We start from the raw sequence: 22,623 nt of genomic DNA on the forward strand, positions 1-22,623 counted from the left end.
AAAGCTAAATGGACTTTCAAGAGACTGTGAGTCGTAAAGGACAATGCAAGGATTCATGTCCTTCCTCCCAAATCCCAGGGTCATTAAACAACCTCATTCTCTTCTTCAGGGAGAACAAAGCACACCCCTACATCAATCCTAAGGAAAGGTCAGGAAAACGAGACATTTCAAAGCTCTACCAATAATTTATTAAAAGCTAATTCTTGACAGCAAGGCACAAGATGTGACTGTCACACATATACTTTCAAACATGCCATCATCTATTTCTCCTAATTATATAAAAGAAATGGATGTTTTCCACTAACATAGCTGTAAACTTTTCAAAGGCAGGTTATCGGTAAGATTGCCACATTCACGTATATGATAAATTTAAACAATTCCTTTAGAGGAAAGCCTTCACTTTAGATAGAAGCTATAAAATCTATAGGATGCAGATCTCCAGCCTTCATCGACCTTCACAATTAAGAGGTCTCAGAGTAAAGAACTGAGGCTCTAGGAAACTTAGAAACAGAGATTACTTAAAGCAACACGAAAAGGGAACAAACCCCTCATCCTGGAAAAGAATGTCTTTGCTCCTGACTGACTGTAAGGAAGCATCAACACAACAGATAAAGCAAAACTGCCAACAGAAACAGTGTGTTCTTTCTAAAGACTCTCTCAATCAAGGGTGCTAAAGACAAAAAAAAAAAAAGCTGTGTCTACTTAGGTCCCCAAACAAAAGCCTTCTCTGATTATTCTGCATAGGGGCTATTGTTTCAGTGACGCCCAGTTGCTTTACTTGAGTTCTTCAGTTCTAGCTTCCATCTCATTTCCACAATTGGCTCTGTTAAAATGCCGACTGAATGTATTTCCTAAGCAGTCACACGCTCACTAACACCAAGCCTCTACCCTAACCACTGCGTTCTCCCCATGGGCTCCTGGCTAAGTTAGGTGTATCTTTAGTCATCAGCTGTTCATTCAACAGCATCTGGCTATTCTCTTCTTCACGAACAGTTTTAAAAATTTAGATTAGAGTTCTGGGCCTTCTGTCCTTCTACCACACACAAGTCTTCTCAGCTGAACCTTCCAAGCGCAGACTTTTGTTTGCTTAGTGTTTCAGGCTAATCTCCTCTTTCAAAATGCTTGCTTTGGCTTCATTATCCCTCTTCTCCACACTGACCTCTTAGAGCAGTGGTTCTCAGCCTGTGGGTCACGTCCCTCTCACAGGGGTCACGTATCAGATATCTTGTATATCACATATTTACATTACGATTCATAACGGTAACAAAATTGCAATTATAAAGTAGCAATAAAAATAATTTTATGATCAGGAGTCACCGCAACATGAGCAACTGTATTAAACAGTTGTATTAAACTGTATTAAACATTAGGGAGGTTGAGAACCACGTTCTTTCCTTTTGTTGCCAACTTGAATACCTCTGAGCGTCTGATTATTCTTAAATGAGTTAAGCAAATTCTTCAGGGAAAAGTTGAAAGAGAACAGGCTTCTGGGCTGGGAAGAGAATATAAACAAGGTGGTACCACTGCTCAGAGAGAGCCCTGGCAGGACAGTGGGGAAAGTCGCCTGTTTCCGACTAAAAACTCACATGAAGGAGCCATGAAAACAACACTACACATGAGAGTAGATGCTTGGAGCTCCCAACAAGAAGCCACCACTGTTTCCCAGAGGAGCTTAAATAGATGGTGCTAGCAGCGACACTGAAGGGGGACCAGACACGGGGGAAATGGGGCCGAAGAAATAAAAGCAGAAGCTGCTTCTTGCTAACTCAGTATAAGGATGAAGACCACCTTTTTAACGAGGCCTGAAACAACCTCCCAATATCAGGGTGTTATAACTCATCTTTCTGGCATCATTCCTCACTAGTCTCTTTTCAGAAACTCTCTTATAATCTAGATTATTACCTACTCCCCAAACCAAATGTGTCCCCACAGTCGTGCACCAACAGGATAAACTCAACTGCACTGAGGTGTCCTTTGCCTCTTCTCAAGTCCCTGGTCCTAAGTTTTCCAACTACTCCGATGCATAGCAGCCCCTACGTTTTTCCTATTTTACTGTAATTGTCAACCAATATTGATTGAGAGATGAATGGTTTCCCTGTGCTGTTTCCATGCCATCATTGCACTCTTGAGTCAACTATATACGTAGGATCCCAACTGGAACTTGGTTATTTCTGATGAATGTCTGTTAGCTGTATGGTCAACTATATTATGAGGTACTTGAAGACAATGAATAATGTTGGAAATTTTAGTGTGTAGAGGTGCCATTCTGAGTCTAAATCAAGACTCAAATATTCTTCATGGAACGCACACCAAACTAATACCCTACTCATCTGGAAGGTTCCAATGCTGAGCTTACGGGGAGCATGGGACACTATGGGTCTCAGACACTGACTAAAACCCAAGTTCAAAGTCCCTCATCTTTGGGTCATTATATCACAGTAAGATCAACCATAATAACAAACTGGACATATGAATCATGGAAAGGAGAAACAGTTTTCCATTGCCCCTAGGTTATCACAATCCACGAGTGGTGATCAACATGAAGAGATACTCTTGTTTTGGCCTGTCCCAGTTTTTAAAAAAATATTTATCAGACTAGTAAAATGGCACATTGGTTGAAGGTGACTGCCAACAAGCCTGACGACCTGAGTTCAACCCCAGGAACCCACATGTTAGAAGGAGAGAAATGACTTCTATAAATTGTTCTCTGACCTCCACACATATGCCTTGACATGAACACAAACACACCCATGCACACACCCATGCATGTACATACACAATATATATATATCAGAGCAAAAATACTTAACTTCGCCATCACTTAAAAGGTAGGCATTTTCATATTCAAAAATGACAGCCCTGAGCTTCTGGGCTCCTTCTACAAACATCTGCATATCTGGCGCGCCAGGCTCTACTGTCACGAGGAAAACAACCCGAGCTGAACAGCAGCTGCCGCGCTAGATGAAGCACAGGCTTGCAGGCTATGACCGTTCTCACCATGCCCTACTACACAACATCCAGTCAGCCACTCTCCCCGGCCCTGTGAGCATCTGCTGAGCCAGGTTTGACTGAAAGTAGGCTGGTGGCAAATGCTTAACCTAGTAACCACGGTCAGGCTGAGGAAGCTGCTCCTGTATCAACCAGACAATCCCAGCAACAGGGACTCTGCAACGCTGCCTTCCTATTAGCTAGCTGCTTGAACCATTGTATGCTAGCAATCTGGGCATGCCCTGTAACTCTGCCTGTCTAGAGATCCCAAACATATCTTGCTAGGCTCACCTTCATTTCTGCTGTCTCTACTTGGCAGAGTGAACTGTGCTTTATACTGTGCGCCCTGACTGATCAGACAGCCACATGGGTGGCTTCAGAAAAAAGATGACCGCCTCGTCTCCTGACAGATGAACGATTTGGCTTTTTTTCACCTGCGATCATTTTCACGGTATCAGCATTCAGATTCTATAGGGAATGGAACTGCAGTAAGCATTCCATAGGGATGAGCAGTCTCACTGTGTCACATAAATAAAGCAGAAACCAGAAGTTCATGTACTTTGGTCCCAGGAAACAGATTTGGGTTCTGCTTCCGGCCTGGTCTAGGCTATAACCTGACCATATCCTGTGGAGGGACACTCTGAAACTATGTAGACTGCATGAACAATGTGACATTTTCTTATCCAAGAAAAAGTTGCTGCTGATAATTTTTGCAAGGTTATGTTAATCATATGCACTATGAGCTGGCTAGTCTAATGTCAACTTGACATAAACTAGAGTCATCAGAGAAGTGGAAGCCTCAATAGAGAAAATGTTTCCAGAAGATTGGGCTATAAGCAGATAAGCCTGTAAAGCATTTTTGTAATTAGTAATTGAAGGGGGAGGGCCCAATCTATTGTGGGTGGGGCTACCCCTGAGCTGGAGGTCCTGGGTTTTATAAGAAAGCAGAATGAGCAAGCCATGTGGAACAAGCCAGTAAGCAGCACCCTCTATGATCTCTGCATCAGCTCCTGCCTCCGGGATTCTGCCCTGCTTGATTTTGAACTTGGATTCCCTCAACAGATTATGATTCAGCACATGGACGCCAAATAAACCCTCTCCCCCACAAACTGCTTTAGGCTGTGGTGTCTCACCACAGCAGAAGAGGAACAAGACACACTGCCAGCAGGAAGTAATTGCTACTTCACCTTCCAGTCCAGCCACGTTTGACAGTGTCCAATGTAGACAGTGTCTAATGTATTCTTTTTTTTTTTTTTTTTTTTTTTTGGTTTTTCGAGACAGGGTTTCCCTGTAGTTTCTAGAGCCTGTCCTGGAACTAGCTCTAGTAGACCAGGCTGGCTCCAATGTATTCTTATACAATATAACCAAAGAGAGTTCCACCAATAGGACTTTAGCTTTGGTACAGTCTGTATAAATCTGGCTCATTAATTTAAAATACCAATTAAAATATTCATACATATCATGTCAACAACTTCTTTCCTCCCTCAAAAGTATTATATTTGTAGTTTTTGAGTATTTCTTATTCAGATGATAAAAAATTTAGTGGAAAAATTAGAATTTTTCTCTCAACACAGAGTATGGGTTTTAGGAAAACAGAAGAAAAGAAGACAGCATGTGCTTAGCATATATTGTTAGGTTTAGTATTTCACAGAACAAAAAATAAAGATAGGAATATAGAAGCCAGTTTTCACTCTAACAAAATTAAGAGCCGTGTTTTCTAATGATTACATCTCTCCTATAAGAAAGAGACCAGTCATCCTTGGCTAGCTCTGCTGACTGGTTAACTCCTCATGGATGCCAAAATCTTCCTGGTGCTTAGGTTCTCCATAGAAAATGATAGTATTTGCATAGAACCTATGTGCATCCAGCATAGACTTCAAATATCTAGTACCATGGAAATGTTTTACAAATAACTGCTATATACATCATGGAATAATAACAACCCCCCCAAGACCCCTGCCTCCATTCAGTGGAGGTGCACTTTTTCACAAATATTTCATCGATGCTTGGTTAAATTCCTGGAAATCAGACACAGAACCTAAGGCTCTGCATGGTCAACTCACATAGTTACAAAATACCCTCTCTTTGCTTAAGTATCGTAGTGATACTTAGGCCCTCCCAGCTGTTCTATGAGACACCAGGTGGGGTATGGAAGTGAGCGCAAGAGGAGCGCACTTGGAAAGGTCAGTCTTCTTGATCTAGAGTCTACGAAGAACAGGGTCAGTTTTGCTGCTGTGTGATGCACTACAGGAGCAGAATCATTTTATTGCCCCTTTGGTTTCCACAAGTTTGTGCTGAATGTCTATCACCTGGAAATAAAGAGTAGTGAGTGGAAAATTATTTTTCTACTGGCTGAGTTTTCATATAAGTAATTTATCTATCTAAGTCTTTGATTTAGCTCAACCAAAAGTAAAGTTCAGGGCCTTTAAGATAGGCTTCATTTTAAGAACCTTATCCACTTATAAAGTAAAATCATATCACTGAGTATTTATTAAATTGCTCATCCTAACATCAAAGAATTATTAGTAAGTACAGTTGGTATAATTAGTAATAAGAACTTTAAGAATAGATGGTGAGTTACCCAATGCAATGAGGCTCATTGCAGCGAATTAGCAGGGTGTTACAACAAACCCCATGCAATCTCAATTATTTACAAGAGCTGCTTCACCATCCAAATGCTAGGCAAAGTGAGGTGAACTGCTTTGATCGTGACAAAGCATACCCTAACCTAGGAGCTGAAGGAGTTAACTTTATTTTTATACCGACAGAAACAGTTACAGATCTAGAAATTAGGTGGGTATGGTAGTTGAATAGGTAAGGTCCCCCAGAGACTCGTGTGTTTGAATGTTTGATCCATAGAGATGGCACTAGTAGGAGGTGTGGCTCTGCTGGAGTAGGTGTCGCCTTGTTGGAGGAAGTGTGTCACTACAGAGGCAGTCTTAGAGGTTTTATATGCTCAGATTAGGTCCACTGTGGAATACAATTCGCTTCCTGTTGCCCATGGATCAAGATGGAGAACTCTCAGCTCTTTCTCTAGCACCATGTCTACCTATATGCTGTTAAGCTTCTCGCCATGATAATTATGGACTAAATCTCTGAAACTGTAAATCAGCCCCAATTAAATATTTTCCTTTATAAGAGTTGCTGTGGTCATGGTGTCTCTTCACAGAAATAGAAACCCTAACTAAGACAGTGGACAATATCCAAATACAAGCAACATGTAATGCAAATGTTCTCCAAAGGGCACAACAAGGGGCTGGAAAGATGGCTCAGTTGGTAAGAGCCCTTGCTGCTCTTGAAGAGAACACGGGTCTGACTCCTAGCATTCACATGGTAGTTCACACTTATCCCTAATTCCCGTTCCAGGGGATCCAATGCCCTCTTCTGACCTCTATGGGCACCAGGCATATTTTACATATAAGGTAAAATAAATAAATCTCTTTTTAAAAAGCATAGCCAAATGTCTGAAGGTTGTAATACAACCGATCTTAAAGCCCCCAACATGTACTCTTCACCACGACTGGGACTGGACTTGTTTGTTTGCTGTACGTGACGTGTGCTTTCATGTCATTGTTTTGCTGTGGTTTGGGTTGCACAAATTTTCCCAGTTTTATCCTTGTTGTTTTACTTTTTTGCATAAACTAAAGATCCAAAATGACATTAGTGTGGACATGCAGACCTTTATCTATAGCACACAAATTACTTCAGAGTAATTTGAGGAGGAAAAACAAAAAAGCACTTCATTATTTTAGTTAATACATTCAACCTTTCTCTTATCTGGCTGGTAGGGAAACCAGAGGCAAAGCACAAGTGAGACTTATCCAAACAGAAAACAGAAATGTGGGCACTTACTCCTGCAGAGGAAAACACTGGCTGTGAGCTGCACCCTAAGGATATGAGCACAGACAACAGTCACTCAGAAAGCCTCCTCAAAGGACCAGGCCCAATGCATCAGAGCAAATGCACAGTCACTAAATGGGGATTAGCATGATTCTATGAATAATGGACCATATATACTGTTGGATTTTATTTTAAAGGAGCTGACGGAGAGTTTTAGCTGGAAAAACTGAAGGAGGACACCACAGTATATACAGGTTCCCAAGGAGACTTCCTGCTACAATAAGAGAGCATAATGATTGCTGGAACCAAATTAATTACACACGGTAATCATGGATCTAATAGGTCCAGTCCTGACCAAAGGTTCTAGAGAGACTGATAAACCACTGACCTCCAGTTTCATTTGAACTTCACAACTAGATAGTAAGAGAAAACTAGTCCACTGGGAACTAAAAGGTTGATATTCCACCAAAGACAAATCCCTTATTTATTTAGAGGAAAATAAAATAATTTTCCCCTAATAGAGAGAATGAGTACGTAGGTGTGGCATCATACACATTTAATCTCAGCAATTGGGAAGCAGAGGCAGGTAGATTTCTCTTGAGTTCAAAGCCAGTCTGATCTATACATATTGATTGCCAGGGCAGCCAGTGTTATGCAATGAAACCCTGTCTCAAAATTCAGAAAAGATTTTTGGGGTGTAGCTTCCAATACTACCAGGAGACAAAATGTCATGAGGCTTCAACACTATACAAAGAACTACAGGCAACTGAGGAAAGCTGAAAACAAGAAAGATGGCCTTCTCCAGAGAAGAGAGCATCAACTGATGGTCAGCCCTGAAAACATGCATACAAGTACTATTATATGGATTAAGTGGGTTATATTTAGGAATATATATATATATATGTATATGTATGTATGTATGTTTATACATATATGCATACAATAACAATTTTTTTAAAGACAGTAAATTTGAAGAAGAAATAGGAAGGGGAAATATTGTAATCACATTATAATCGTGAAAAGAAAAAAGGAAATAAAATGTTACAAAGAAAAAACAATCAAAAAAGTTTCCTAGTTGTCTGTTTGTTTATTTTTGACAGTCTCAGTATACAGCCTTTGGCTCTCCTGGAACTCACTATACAGACCAGGCTGACTTGAACTCATAGGGATCTGCCTGTCTCTGCCACCTACGCCAGGATTACAGTCACGTGTCACCACCGCCTAGCCTTCCCAGTCTCTTCTATTGTTCCAGCCGACATTCTTCCAGACATTCTCAAGAGTCCTGGCTGATTTCTATAATGTGTGGGGAGACTTGTGCATGGGTTTTGTTTCTCCCCTCAACAGTTATAAACACGATCTGCTCTCAAAACAACATCAAATGAAGAAGGTGGAACTGTTCTAAGACAAAATCGAAATGAAATGAGCACAGATTGAAACAAGAGTGGAGGGCAGTCAGCCAAATCCTCGACGGGGCTGAACTGGGGCCTCGGCTCAGTGTTTCCTTCTCAGTACTTGTTCTTTGATCTGTGTGGCTCCTTTCACTAGTCACAAACTAGTCCTTTGGAGCCCACCCCATCTCTGTGAGGCATGCACCCCTTCCCACATAGTAGTTCCCAAGGCGTCTATCACATTTTAGAGAACACCATATATACTGATGAATCTCTGGAACAGCCCCAACTTGGAAGGCGCCTGGGTTCAACTGTGGACATAAAGATGAAATGCCCTTTAGTGAACATGTTCAATATGCAGGATGCCTTGGACAAGTTCTATGAGTCTTTCATCCCAGTAAGATTACTAGGTGAAAATTATTTTCCTGAGTGTAATTTATTTATACTACTAATACATAACCACCTTGCAAAGAAAATAAAACCCTCATACCTAAACAACTTCTAAGGTTAGTGCTTTAGCGACGGAAACGGAATTCCTGCAATAAGCATCAAAACTCATCATTAGAACAAAAAGTGAACAAACCAGTTATACAAATATTGAGCTAAATGATTAAAGTTTGGTTTGTATTCTCTTACTGATCATTGTATTTTTTACCTTGAGAAGGTATGTGGGAATGTTGCTGAAATCTACTGGTAACTTCAATAGGAAACGAGCTGAAAATTCACCAGTCTGCAGGGGGAAAAAAAAGATTAAAATAAAAAACAAGTTGAGAAGTAACAATTACAACCAAGAAAAAAATCTCAACTATTTCAATATGCGGACAACAGCAATTAGGATTTCCTAACATAGGGCAGAAAAGTAAGGTGGGAAAGTAGAGGAGGATTAAAAAGAATTCTTGAACTATTAAAAGAGTACAGTTTCAATGTCAAAAGTCTGCATTTTGTTGCATGATAAAATTTTAAAGTAGTATTGCATTTTTTAAAACTGTGAAAAGAATACATGAATGAACATAATTTTTCAAAAACCTGAAACAGGAAGAGACCAACCCAGCCCTCAGACTCATTTGCTTTACTAAGCACGCATACCACCTCACTGATTCCATAACTTATCATCATGTATGCAGACAGCCGTTATAGCTGTTACATATGGAAGTCCATACAAAGACCAAACCCACTCATGTAAAGCAATACATCAATGTAAATCCAGATAAGTTTGCAATCTTTGGAAAGTTCCTTAGTATTATTATCAACTAATGTTTTCAGTACTTTCCTCTACAATCCACATGAGAAAGATACATAGAATTGGAAATTTAAAACACTTAATCTACAAATAATAAGTCTAATTAATTAATTCCTCTGTGTGTGTGTGTGTGTGTGTGTGTGTGTGTGTGTGTGTGTGTGTGTGTTGCCAGGGCCTCATGCCCTGGTAAAAAAAAGGTAAGTCTTTTTTTTTCTTTTTTTTCTATTTTTTTCCCATTCTTTATTTTTACTTTTTTTATTTTAAAATTAAAAATTTCCATCTCCTCCCCTCCTCCCACTTCCCTCCCCTCCCCTCCACCCACACCCCCACTCCCTCCCTCTCCAGGCCAAAGAGCAGTCAGGGTTCCCTACACTATGGGAAGTCCAAGGTCCTCCCAATTCCCCCCCAGGTCCAGGAAGGTGAGTCTCCACTCCCCTCCCTTCCTCTCCTCTCCCCTTCTACCGTCTCCCATGATCCCACACTTCCAATTTACTCAGATCTTGTCTTTTTCTACTTTGACCTAGGGGTTCCAAGGACCTATGCAAAGGCAGCAAAGCTGCTGGCTGAGCTGGTAGGGTCCTGAGTCTTCCACCCACTCCCACAAGCATATAGTGTGGCTTGGGATTTTGACACAATGAATTCCAACACAACATGTTTGACAAAACAAACAACAGCAACAACAAAACCATAGATGATCTGAAACAACTTCAGAGAATGGCTCTTGCTCTAGCCATTCACTTGGATTAGAAACACAGATTTAATGCACCTTTCATCTCTCACCAGAGAAGCTTGTATTTATAGAAATGGTAAGTAACAAGAGACCCACAACTGGTCAAGGTACAGAGAATAAAAGATTTTTAGAATACCCATCCCTAAACAGGACATCTATATCATAATCCCTTCCTCCTAGGGTTCATGGATCATTTCAGAAGAGACAGAAGTATAAAAAGCTGAGTGTTAAATGATTACATAGAAACAGTGTCTTCTGGATACACCAGAGCAGCTGCACATATGAATTTATAGTGGCTGTGACAGCAAGCACAAGACCTGCGCAAGCTAAAGCCAAACCAAAGCCCAGTATCGAGAGAGGAGGTGGGCATGAAGTTCCACATTTAGTGGAGCAGCTATTGGCTTGAAGCTACTGAAAGAGCTACTGGGAGAGGAATAAATGTAGTTTTCTTTAAATGTGCTCCTGGTAAGTCTACCATGCTCCAATAGAAGGTTACACATCCTAGAACATATGAGTAACATAAGTTAGATTTGATTTGTGGGAGGGAAAAAAAAAGAACCAAAAACTAGGTGGGTAGGAAAGCGGGGGCAAATCTGGGAGGAGCAGGAAGAAAGGTGAATGTGATCAAAACACTATATTAATGTAATCTATTTAGGAGATATACACTAGTATAATCTACTAAGGAGATAAACATTAGTGTAATATCCACTAAGGATATATACACTAGTGCAATCTACTAAGGAGATATACATTAGTATAAGATATTAAGCTCTCAAAGAACAAACATAAAAAGAACATTTCTCTATCCTTTCACATTGTCATCACCTCAGAGCTCCTAATATCTTACTGCCTTCCAATCCTTCAAAAGTTCAACCACATAAACTCCCAAATCATAGCTTTAAGCAAAGAAAACACCCACAAGTAATTTTTAGGGACAAAAGGATGAGCCACACACAAGCCAAGCACACCTTTACAGATGGTTCCACAGGTGTTGCCATTCCGGTCTATAAGCAACTAACAAATGGCTTCAGGCTTCTGGCCCTCATAAAACTGTGACTTGAAACTTTAGGAATGGAGACAGATATGCAAACCTTACTCAGAATATAACAGTGCTAACACTCTGTCCAGCTCAGCGCTCCCCTTACCACTTAAGATACCTAACTTGCATCAGTCTCTGGCTAACGATGGAGCATGTCTCCACTATTACAAGGCCAATCTTGTGGACGGAAAGAGGAGAAATGAGGAGTACCCAAAGGCCAAGCTGAGGTAAGCAAGAGAGACAAAACCCTGTACACCAGGAATGCCAAAGGTGAAATGCAAGCCTGATCTTAAAGTTAAGCAGCTACACATGGTCCAACACTAGGGTGCAGGCTTAAGGGCCACACCGTGATCTGCTGAAGGAAGGGCGATGCGATCCTAGCATGGTTTCCTTTCTACTGCAGCCTAAGACTTCCGGTGTTTAGCTCCTAGAAGACTCTAAAGCTAATACACCCTATTTAACTGTGGTTCTGTGGATCAAGACATACTAGAATTGTCAGGGAGGAGATCATACTCAGAAAGAAGTAAGACTAACATCTAACTCTACAGTGTTAAACGGGGTTTTATGAGAAGGCTACAAGCCCACTGGGTACTAAGAGTGCAGAAAGAAAACAGAAAACAGTCCCCATTAGTATGCTCAGGCCAAGAGCCCATGCTCCTAACTGACCCTCTTCTCTTTCCCCTGTAAAATCAGGCTCCCTCTCCGCTCTCGCCTATCAGCAAGCAAGCATCATCTGAAAGGATCCCTTCTTTTACCTCATACCCCTGGGAAGCTCCCATCTTATTCTTTGTTCCACATTACAAAATCCTCCTGGGGAGGGTCTATTTGAGCTCTGTATTTCCTCTCTTGTCATTCTCTCTAGCAAACCCTTCTTTCCCCCATCACTGCACTAAAATAGCTCTTGCAAGGTCATCAATGACCTCTCCATTGCCAAACCCCACAGGCATTTCTGCCTTCATCTCAGTATCCAGTTAGCTGAGCTCTAGCAGGGCTGAAACAGTGGAACATGCCTGGCTTAACTCCAAGAACTCTTAGCTTGGTCACACCCACCAGGAGATCTCATACAAGCTCATGACCTTAAATAATATTTATACACCAATGGCTTCCAAATGTCCTTGCTCCTCCCCAGACATTCTCCTAATTCAAATTTATTTTCCAATACCAATAAAAAATTCCCGATTTTGTATTCTTTCCTTGATATTTATTCTTCATTGCAATAAACAGAAATTCTACTATCCTTTCAGACCAAAAAACCAAAAATCCACCATCACTGGACTTCTAGTTTTCTCTCTTGCCTCACAGTCAGTGGAAACACATGCTACTGATAGCGCGCAGCCACTTCTCACGTCCTCTGGCACCTGCTACCACCTGGAGGCAGCTAGGTGGCCTCTAGACTAGACGCTGCCATTGTCTCTGACTGTCTCAGCTCTTTTCAGCTGCAGGTCATTTTCTTCCCAGCACATGGACAGATCATGACGCTTCTTGTCTGAAATCCTCAGACTGTGGAGGTGGACTCCTTTACAGAGGAAGGTGATAAGGGAACATCTGAGCACGACAGCCAGGTATCCTGAAGAGCAATAGTGGACAGCTGTGCACAGGAAAGAGCAAGATATTGAGGATTGCAGGGACACATAAGCAGGACACTGACCCATGGTCCATGGTGAGAACCATTTCTAACTCCTGCCGGATATACAATGCTCATGCACGGAAGCCATGAATACAAAAGTGACCACTGTGATCATGAGGAATACTTAAGTCATTTGGGGACAGGAGTTTAAAGGAGCCATGGGATTCCTAGAAACTGGGAAAGTTGGAGAAATGATAAATCAAATTCAACCTCTTTAGTCTTCATTTTCAAAGACAAACTACCTAGCAATAAATAAACATTTATCAGCTAGTAAAAAAAAGTCTCTAGTTGAAATGGTAATTTCAAAGTCTTTCATTTGTTAAATCTGATGGCTTATGTGTATGTATGTATCTGTATACACACATATGTATTTTAAAAAGCAATAGAAGAAATAAAATGTGGGATTTAAAAAATTATAAGAACTCTTGCCTATATAAGGTAACAAAAAATAATTACATATTGAGCATTTGGACTCGAGTGAACTAAAGCTATTTTCGTCCACATACTACATTTTAGCTTTTTGCCCTCCTAGTTTATACAATATATTTTTATTCTACTATTTTAGACCAAACTAAAAAAAAAAAAAGAAAACAAAAAAGAAAAACTCTCTCCAATGGTTCCTACTTTATCCTTTCTCAAATTGCTGCTCTTAGATTTGACATGCATGTGTGTTTGTTGGCAAGGGCTGACTGACACACCAGAGGCACAATATGAATTTGAGTTTATCTGCAATGGGCTAAGATATGAAACAAAGTCAGCATGAAAGAGGCTCGTGATAGGAAGGGAATTTGTTCTACTGGGAAAGAAAAAGTTATTTATGATCTCCAGCTTCCAAGCCTACCATACCTTCTTTCTAAAAAACATTTTATCAGCACATATTAATTATACAAGCTAATGGGTTTCATTGTGACATTTAAAAATGTGGAGTGCTTCGTGAATTCACGTGCCATCCTTGCATAGGAGCCCTGCTCTTCTTCTCTCTAGTTCCAGCACCCACTGCACACTTCTTAGGCCCTGAAGGAATAAAGTGAACTCAGGCTGGAGATGCGCGTGGCAGCAGAAGGACTGTCTAGAATGTACAGGCCCTACGTTCATCCCCAGGACTGCAGAAACATTGAAAACTAGCACAGGAAGCTCGGCACTTATCTCTAAAGCACTGGGAATTCTAGGAACAAAGGCTCAAGAATCCTGTTGCTAGCTGACACCGACTCTCCTATGATCTGTAAACAGCCCTTCCTTTGTGAAACTGAGCAAATGGCAGTCTGAAGCATGTCCTTGTGTAACTGAAATTACAGACACACAATGAAGAGAAAAACTCAAGTGTGCATGTGCAAACACACACTCATATTCACACACACAATCATTGCTCAACCATATACGATGACTTCTCTATATTTGATTTGCGGTCGCTGTTGTATCATCAGAGATAACTTCTACAGCATGCCTTCCTGGAAGCTGTAAATGAGACAGTTAGATGCAGCCAAGTGAACAGAATAGTTTGAATTTTTTCCATCAGTCCCTGGTTAGACCTCCTCTTGGATAGACATAGAAAATTACCTGACCTATGACTGTGAAAATGTTAGTCTGCCTGCCAACTGCCTTAATGGCACTGTCCCCAGCATCAGCCATGAATATGTGTGTCCTCCTCTTAAGTGAGAGGATGCAGGCAATGGCTCTAGCCAACAAGACTCGAGCTGAGCTTCTCTCCTTCGTGACAGCTGTCCCACAATTCCCGTGTCTTTGGGAAGTGACAGGTAGACATCTTGTGCTGAACAGAGTCCAATCAGGTCGTTCTGCCTCAGGGAATCCTCCTTCCTGTCTTAGGAACTGTTCCCTTATCCACAAATAAGCTTTCATCTGAAATTGACTAGTGCCACTCAGAGAAGTAAAGGCTAAGAATTGGGGAAAGGTGACTCTAATTCCATCTGTGACAGTGTGGTAGGGGTGATTCTTAAGACTGGCAAACAACTAGTCTGAAGGTTGAGGACACTGTTCTTTGGAAACAATATAAATACACAATACAAGTTAAAAAAGGATAGTCAAGATTAGACTTATTAGACTATCAAACTCTAAAAGATATTCTTAAGATATATTACTGACCCCCAATCTGTGTTCAATAGACATAACTCATTTATGTATGTTTTACAGCAAAGAGAAACATCAGCTAAGAGTAGGGCCCCTTACTGTGACAGTAAAGAAGAGTGGGACTCGACCTCAGGACAGTGTGTGCATCAAGCTCCACGTTCTCAGGACAGAAACACATGCCTTATGTGACTTCCTTCAGGTCTCAGATAAATTACTGAACAGGACAGGTTTGAAGGAAAAGCCTCGTGATACTCCTCAAGATGCTGGAGGGCATGAAGACGTGGATCCCAGAGCAAACTCACGCCTTAGACCAGCTGACAAGGAAATTTTCAGTTTAGCAAATACCATGCCTTGATATAGAAGGTGAAGACACCCACATCAATCAATCTTTGTCCTCCTCATTCATGTGTACACATATGCACATGCATTCCTACATACATACCACATATACAAAGGAAAAATCCTAAGGGAGAGGAGAAAGGAGACCAGTTCATCTGTGAAATCCCATGATTTGACGTGAGAAATCCCATGATTTCTCAGAGACCATGTCTGCAAGCGGAGGCCTGCCGGCTCTCCCCTGAAGCCTCCTCCAGGCACACTGTTGTACATTCCTTCATCTTGAGCACAGACCATTCTCACTGCTGACCCCTGGGACTCCAAGGGATCATGGCTAGGTTGTCTTATGCTCCCAAGATCACAGTGCATTTATAGCAGTAGTAACAAGCTAATCCAGTTCTTGATTTAAAACATGTTGGCTCAAAGTCAAGCCCTTTTCTATCTTGCAGAGTCCATGTTAATCTTCCAGCCCTGGGCTAGCAGGGACTGTGGGAGCAGGCTGTCCTTCAGTGTATCCCTGAGACCCGGCACTGAGCTCTCATTTGTCCATCCCTCAAGGCTCACCTGCATATCCTAGCTCTTCGTTGCTTGCTTGGAGGCTAACTCCTGTCCAGATACGTGTCTTTCTATATTCTCACTCCTCTAAATCACTGGGCCTTGATACTGTAGCTTGCATTAACTCCTTCTACCTAGAAGTAGTCTTGGGGGCTTTACTCACCATAATACAAGTGACTGAGTCAAAAAGGTTCAGAGTCACTCCAACATTAGAGTAAAGGGGTTAAACACAGCACTAGCATAATGTCATCAGTAAATCAGTGACATCAGCCACGAAGATTCTGAAAAGCCATCAACACCATCTGCTTTAAATGGATCTACACTCAGGTGAAGGAAAGTCAAGAAATGGGAAGAATCCTGAAACTGTAAAAGGTGCTATAAAACTGAAGTACATTTCACCTCAGACTGCACATGCAAAGGAAGAGGGCTAAAGGAGGGAGCTCAGGGACACAGAGCTGGCCTTGCAAGTACAAGGATCTAAAGTCAATCCTCAGAACCAAGGCTAAAAAAACAAAAGGCATGAGGGTGTACGTTTGTAATCCCACTGCTGGAAGGCAGAGGCAAGCATATCCCAGGAGCTCACTAGGCAGCTGGTGAATTTCTCAAAAAAAAAAAAAAAGTGGATAGCACCTAAAAACAATATGTAAATCTGTCCTCTGGCCTCCACATGCACGCACATGCACACACACACACAGAGAGCCAGACACATTCAACTGCATGTGTACACACACACACAGAGAAGCATGCACACACATAAAGACTCACATATACACACATACACACACATGAACACATACACGCATACACAGAAGCATACAAACACACAGACTCGCATATACACATATACAAACACACATGCACACAGACACAGAAACACACAAAAGGTGAGAAACAAAATCATAGAAATTATAACTGAACAGTAATTCCCACTTTAAAATGAGTCTCACACTATTAAAGACAACACAGACTCACCAAGAAGTCATGATGGATTAAATTTAGCATCCTTTTCTTAGAGGACAATTAAGTGAATTTTTTTATTATGAAAAAACTTTGAACTATTAAGTATGTTCAAACAGAAAGATTTGTTTGAAATTTTTAAAAATGCATTGCTCATTTGTATGACTTTGGAAATCACATCCTTTAGGAAAAAGTCAAAGACTCCAAGGGCGAACATATTGAACTTAAGAAAAGGAAGGCTTGGTGAAAACTAATAAGATTAGCAGGAGAAGAACACGTACATGTGTCCTATGTGCCTCTCAGCAAGCATGCGCAGAACACCAGCGGCGCCGCAGCCACTGTCCCCGGGGTGAGCCATGTCGTCCCTGCCCTCAAACTTGGCATGCCAATAGGGAAAGACAAACAAGCCTTAAGTATGGCAGCCTTCCCAAGGTGGTACACAGCCATCCTGGTGTTCACACTCACACATGTGGGGGCTGGAACTAACAGACAGTAAGAAGTGATGGGCATCATCCAAGAGATTGGATTGTAAAGACCAGTGTCCTGCTTATACACTCTCCATGTCTCTGCGTGCTGTGATTAGGCCCCCTGCCAGCTTAGGAGACCCACCATGGAGAAGCCCTTAGTGGAAGAGGCAGGTTCCAGACACCAGCTAGACCAACTGAGGCCCTCAGATCAGCAGCCCAGAGAACAGCACTAGCCCATCAGCCACACAAATGGGCTTCCAATGAAAACCCTTCCAGTGGAGCTCTCAGGAGACTAAAGTGTGGCCAACACTTGATGGTCACCTGGGAGGGGCCCTGGGGTGCAGCTCTATCCAGATGCCTAACAAACAAGAGCTAGGACAGAAAACATTATTATATTCATACACTAAGTGCTGGAGTGAGTATCTTACACAATAACATATAAAAGATAAAAGATCTATTTAAAAGATGCCTTTTAAAAAAGAGAGCAGAAGCCGGGCGGTGGTGGCGCACGCCTTTAATCCCAGCACTCGGGAGGCAGAGGCAGGCGGATCTCTGTGAGTTCGAGACCAGCCTGGTCTACAAGAGCTAGTTCCAGGACAGGCTCTAAAGCTGCAGAGAAACCCTGTCTCGAAAAAACCAAAAAAAAAAAATAATAATAATAATAATAATAATAATAATAAAATAAAATAAAATAAAAAAATAAAAAAGAGAGCAGAATAGGCCTGGCAGTGCTGGCACACACCTTTAATCCCAACACTCAGGAGGTAGAGGCAGGCGGATCTCTGTGAATTTAATATCAGCCTGGTCTATGGAGCTAGTTCCAGGAAAGGCTCCTAAGCTTCACAGAGAAACCCTTTCTTGAAAAAAAGAAAAAGAGTAAAATGGGGAAGAGAAACAAAAGTGAATTTTAAGAACAAGTATAATAAAGGCTTACATATAAATGTTTACAACAGCACAATTCATATAAGTCAAAAGGTAAAAAAAAAAAAAAAAAAAACACTGACGTCATGAATTAGTGAACAGAAAAGCAAAATGCAGTACGCCTATCGAGTGGAATCTTATTGAGCCACAGAATAAAATGAGTATGGGTGTGTGCACAACATAGACAGATCTGAAATACATCCCGCTCAGTGAATGCACCCAGTCACAAAACATTAGAGATGTGCCATGGTCATCTGAAGGGTTCAGAAACAGAAAGAAATGTAGAGACTTCCTAGGCTACCACTGGGGAAAGACTAAAGGCAACTGAACATGAAGGACCTTACTGGAGAGTGACAGAAGCATTCTAGGTCATGGTGGGGGCTGTGGCAATCAGTCAAATGACTGATAATCATAGATTTATAGAATAAAATGTAAAAAACGTTATGAAACCTATCTCAAAAAATAATATTTAAAAATGAGGCGGGCAGGACATCACTGAAAATACGTTAGCAGAAATCTGAAGTAAGAAGGGTGTTCACTATTCCCAGGGGAAAAACAGACACAGAAACTTATGCAAAGTGCCATGGGAAGGAGCATGCTTGATATGCCTGCATGGTGCAGAGGTGCAGTGTGGCTAGAGCCCAGGGTGAAGAAGTGGAAGAGGAAGTAAACAGATCCAGAAGGAAGGAGGCATCACAGCACCCACAGTTCATGCTATCCCTGGGGAGATGGATTGCAGCTTTTACGGAGGAGGGGGTTACATGAAGTTTCTGGGCATAGAAGGGTTGTAATCTGCTTTGCATCTCAAAATGATCACACAATGCAACGAAATTATAAGCAGCAACTAGAGCTGGCCATGGTGGCCACCCCTGTGATCCCAACACTCAGGAAGGAGAAATGAAAGGACTCTGAGCCTAAAGCCGACTGGGCTGTGCAGCAAGTTCTAGGTAACTCGGACCTATATAATGAGACCTTGTCTCTAAGGAAAGGGTTGTGAACAAGGCTTAGAGACACTGATTAAGGAAGCACTTTCCGCTGGATGGTGGTACACACGCCTTTAATCCCAGCACTAGGAAGGCTCCAAAGTTACAGAGAAACCCTGCCTTGAAAAACCAAAAACAACCCAAAAAGGAGGAGGAGGAGAAGCATTTTCCTGGATGAAAAAAATTACTCAGCGATAGTCATTTATTCCTGCTAAAAAGCAAATGCAGCATATACTATACTATGTTCATGTTATATAACGCTTAACAATTAAAAAAAAAACAGAAGAGTTAGGGGGCACATGAAGGCTCCATAACCTGCTGCATCCAGAGCAGCTGACTCCTCTTACATGACTGAGGCAGTGAAGGTCACTTCCCGAGCAGAAGGTGGAATTTGTCAGTGTCTTAAACTGTGGCCTGCTTGCCAACCACATCAGGACCTGCATGGGGGTGTAGAGCATAGGCGGTCCTCTCCCTCTCTCCCTGCTTCTGACATAGGAGACTGGGGATGTAGCCAAATCTTGCACACTTCTATAATATTCTTTACAAATAATAAGCCTGACCACCATTAAGTTCTCTTATGAGAAAGCGCACAGGTGACCTAAGCCAGGCACCTGAGGAAAGCGTTAAGAGCTCGATCTACGCGGACATTCTAAAGATCTGGTCTTTAATTTCATCACAAAGTAACGTCCCCTATCTCTCAGCACTTACCCAGTTGTTTTTCTTCCCAGCATAAATTTCCATGTTCTCTCCATACTGAGGCTCTTCCAGGAGTGTCTGGTACTCAAACATGAGGCGCGAGCTCTCGCGGAGGCGGCCGCACTGAAACCGGTGGTACTGCTGCACCAGCTCCTTCACCACGAGCAGGAGGCACTCGGGGTTTGAAGGGTTCCAGGAGGCGAGGTTCTGAGGAGTCAGAGATGAGGACCAGTAAGAAACAATTGCATACAAATCCCTTGTCACAACTGCACATCAAAGCAGACGAAGGGAGCAATAAAAGCCTTAGAGCAATGGGCACTCGGGAATAATGAAGAAAAAACCAGGTCATGCCAACGTGAGAAATTGAAATCACCTAAAAGACGGACTTTGACCCTGAAACACTGAATTTGTTTTCTTTCCCTTTATATTCTTTGTTTCTAACAGGAAGCATGTAATTCAACATTCTATGCAAAAGTAATTTAATTCCACATCCACAGACCACCTGCATCTGTAATCCCAGATGTAAACAAGTGCTCATAAACAACAGCATTCCACAGAAATAGAAACATAATAGTACGAGCCCATCTGGGAAAGGATAGCAAAGGAGAAGACACAAGGGGAAATACATCTAGGAAATGCAAATTCGGAGGAGGGAAAAGGGAGGGAGTGGCAGAAGGACTAGTAAGATCATTCATTCTTTCCACAGTATGTGCTGAGTGTGTTATCTCCTGTTGTGCTGCAGCCACTGGTCTAGATAGTGAAGAAAGCAAGTCCTTTGTCAATCTGAGACCGCATAGCAGTGAGGACTACAGCGACTACCTGACAACCTAGACAGCTGAAGCCCTGGCCTTCCTTGACTAATACTGAGGTTTCAAGGGTGCTCACCAATGCTTCTACAGAGCAAGTGCAAACACCAGCACAATAGAAGGTGACACAGTAGCATCTTCACAAGGTCCTGAAAATAGTCTGATGCCACAGATTTCTTAAGGGTCCCCAGGGATCTGCAGACCCACTGTAGAACCATCACACTACACTACATTCCTTTAAATACAACCTACGCATAGTCCCTAGTTAAAGGAAATGAACAAACAAACATCAAGGTCGGTGCCCTCGGTATCCACGATTTCAACATTCATAGATTCAACCAACCACAGATTAAACTCATTTAGAAAACAATACACTTGTACTGAACTGATACTTTTCCTTGTCCATTATTCTCTAAGCAAAAGAATATAACTATTTATGCAGTATTTATATGACAGGCATCCTAAGTAAGCCATAGAGGATGTGCACAAATTACTACTAATACCATAGCATGTTATAGAAAGAATTGAGCTGATGCAAGTCTTGGGATCCATGGCCTCTCTTGGAACTGATCTCCCACATATACTCAGGAACAAGGGTACTCTGCTCTGTTGAGTAGACTAAGCTGACAGTGGAGAAGGAACAAGGCATTCCTTTAATTGAGAGGAGAAATGGGGCTAAGCAGACTCTCACGAAAATAGGAAGAGCAAATGCTTCGGCATCCTGCAATAAAGTAGGCATGGTGATATAAAAGTGATTTGGTCAGAAGAACACAGAGTCCTGCATGACAAAGCTCTTGACCTTGACAGCCTGAGAATCCTCTGAGCTATTCAAAACCTCATTAAAAATATTGAAAGAATGTACGAACACAGACCAGAACTGAAAATGGATCATTACATAGCTTGCTATGTGTTTCCTTCAGAGATCATTCAATACACAAATAGGAAAGACAATGCCTTTCTGCTTTCTTGGGAAGTCAAGTATGCATTCCCAAGCTGCCTATTGTACTAAAGCAAAAAGAAAAGGTTTTAGTCACCTCAATTTCTACTTTATAAACTTTTCCATTTTTCTTCAGGGTTTAGAAAGCTGCAAGCCCATACACACACAATAAGATAAATTATATAATCTTATTACCTGGCAAACATCTCTGAGTAATTTGAATTAATTCAAGTCATTCTTCTAATTCTTAAATTCACAGTACAGGCATGCCAACCAACACCTCCTTCCTGTTAAAACTCAGCCTCCCAATACCTGGAAATGCCTCTGACCTTGACCATTCAGACACACTTCGCTGGAAACAATGCCCACCAGTGCAGGTTTAGACATACTAATCTAGATCCAGATTTGTCTCCTATGGCTACATGACCACTTTGTTAAATAAGCCATGATGGGATCACTTTATCTGGGGGGAAGATGATGGAAAATATAAAAAGTTTTAGTTACTCCCTAAGACTGAGTCTCCTGAAGACTAAGACATATTTTAAAAACCATGTCTAGAATATAGGACGCTCTGCTTTCTAATTCTCATGAGTAGTAAATACAGCAGAATGCTCAAACTTCGGTCAGAGGAAGAGGCAGTGGTATACATTTTCTGGACTCTACAGAAAAGAAAGATCTAGCTGTGTCTCCATTCACAAAGTTCGTTCTACTTTATTTATGCTAATGAACCAAGGAAGACATCTGAAATGAAGATGGCGACAAACCTAGGCCCAGGTCACATGTGTACTAACGAGAAAGAACACTACGATGGATCCTAAAATAAAGAACACAAAATACATCTGAAGAAAATGATTAGCTCTAGTCAAAGAAAACAGCAAATCGTTCGGAAGAACTTAATTTGCCCTCACGAATACCTGTGACACAGTTGGGACTGGGATGGGATGGAGCTGCGGGGCTGTTCTTTTCAGAGACTGCTGAGCTGGTGGGGTTGGGTACTGCTGATAGTCAAGAACAGAGAGCACCTGAGA

At 41.6% G+C, this 22,623-nt stretch overlaps 1 protein-coding gene across 2 annotated transcripts in view; it reads right to left on the reverse strand.

The window, feature by feature from the left end:
* The window catches only part of Babam2 (BRISC and BRCA1 A complex member 2), a 381,270-nt gene that overhangs the window by 232,328 nt on the left and 126,319 nt on the right, over nucleotides 1-22,623 (reverse strand). For both annotated transcript variants that reach the window (XM_038320567.2, XM_038320568.2), the window contains exons 5-6: nucleotides 19,865-20,059; nucleotides 8,872-8,946 (exon numbers count right to left, since the gene is read on the reverse strand). In XM_038320567.2, the coding sequence (XP_038176495.1) occupies nucleotides 8,872-8,946; nucleotides 19,865-20,059 (270 nt within the window). The remainder of the gene's footprint in view (nucleotides 1-8,871; nucleotides 8,947-19,864; nucleotides 20,060-22,623) is intronic.

Source organism: Arvicola amphibius, chromosome 2, assembly GCF_903992535.2.
Source record: "Arvicola amphibius chromosome 2, mArvAmp1.2, whole genome shotgun sequence".
NCBI lineage: Eukaryota > Metazoa > Chordata > Mammalia > Rodentia > Cricetidae > Arvicola > Arvicola amphibius.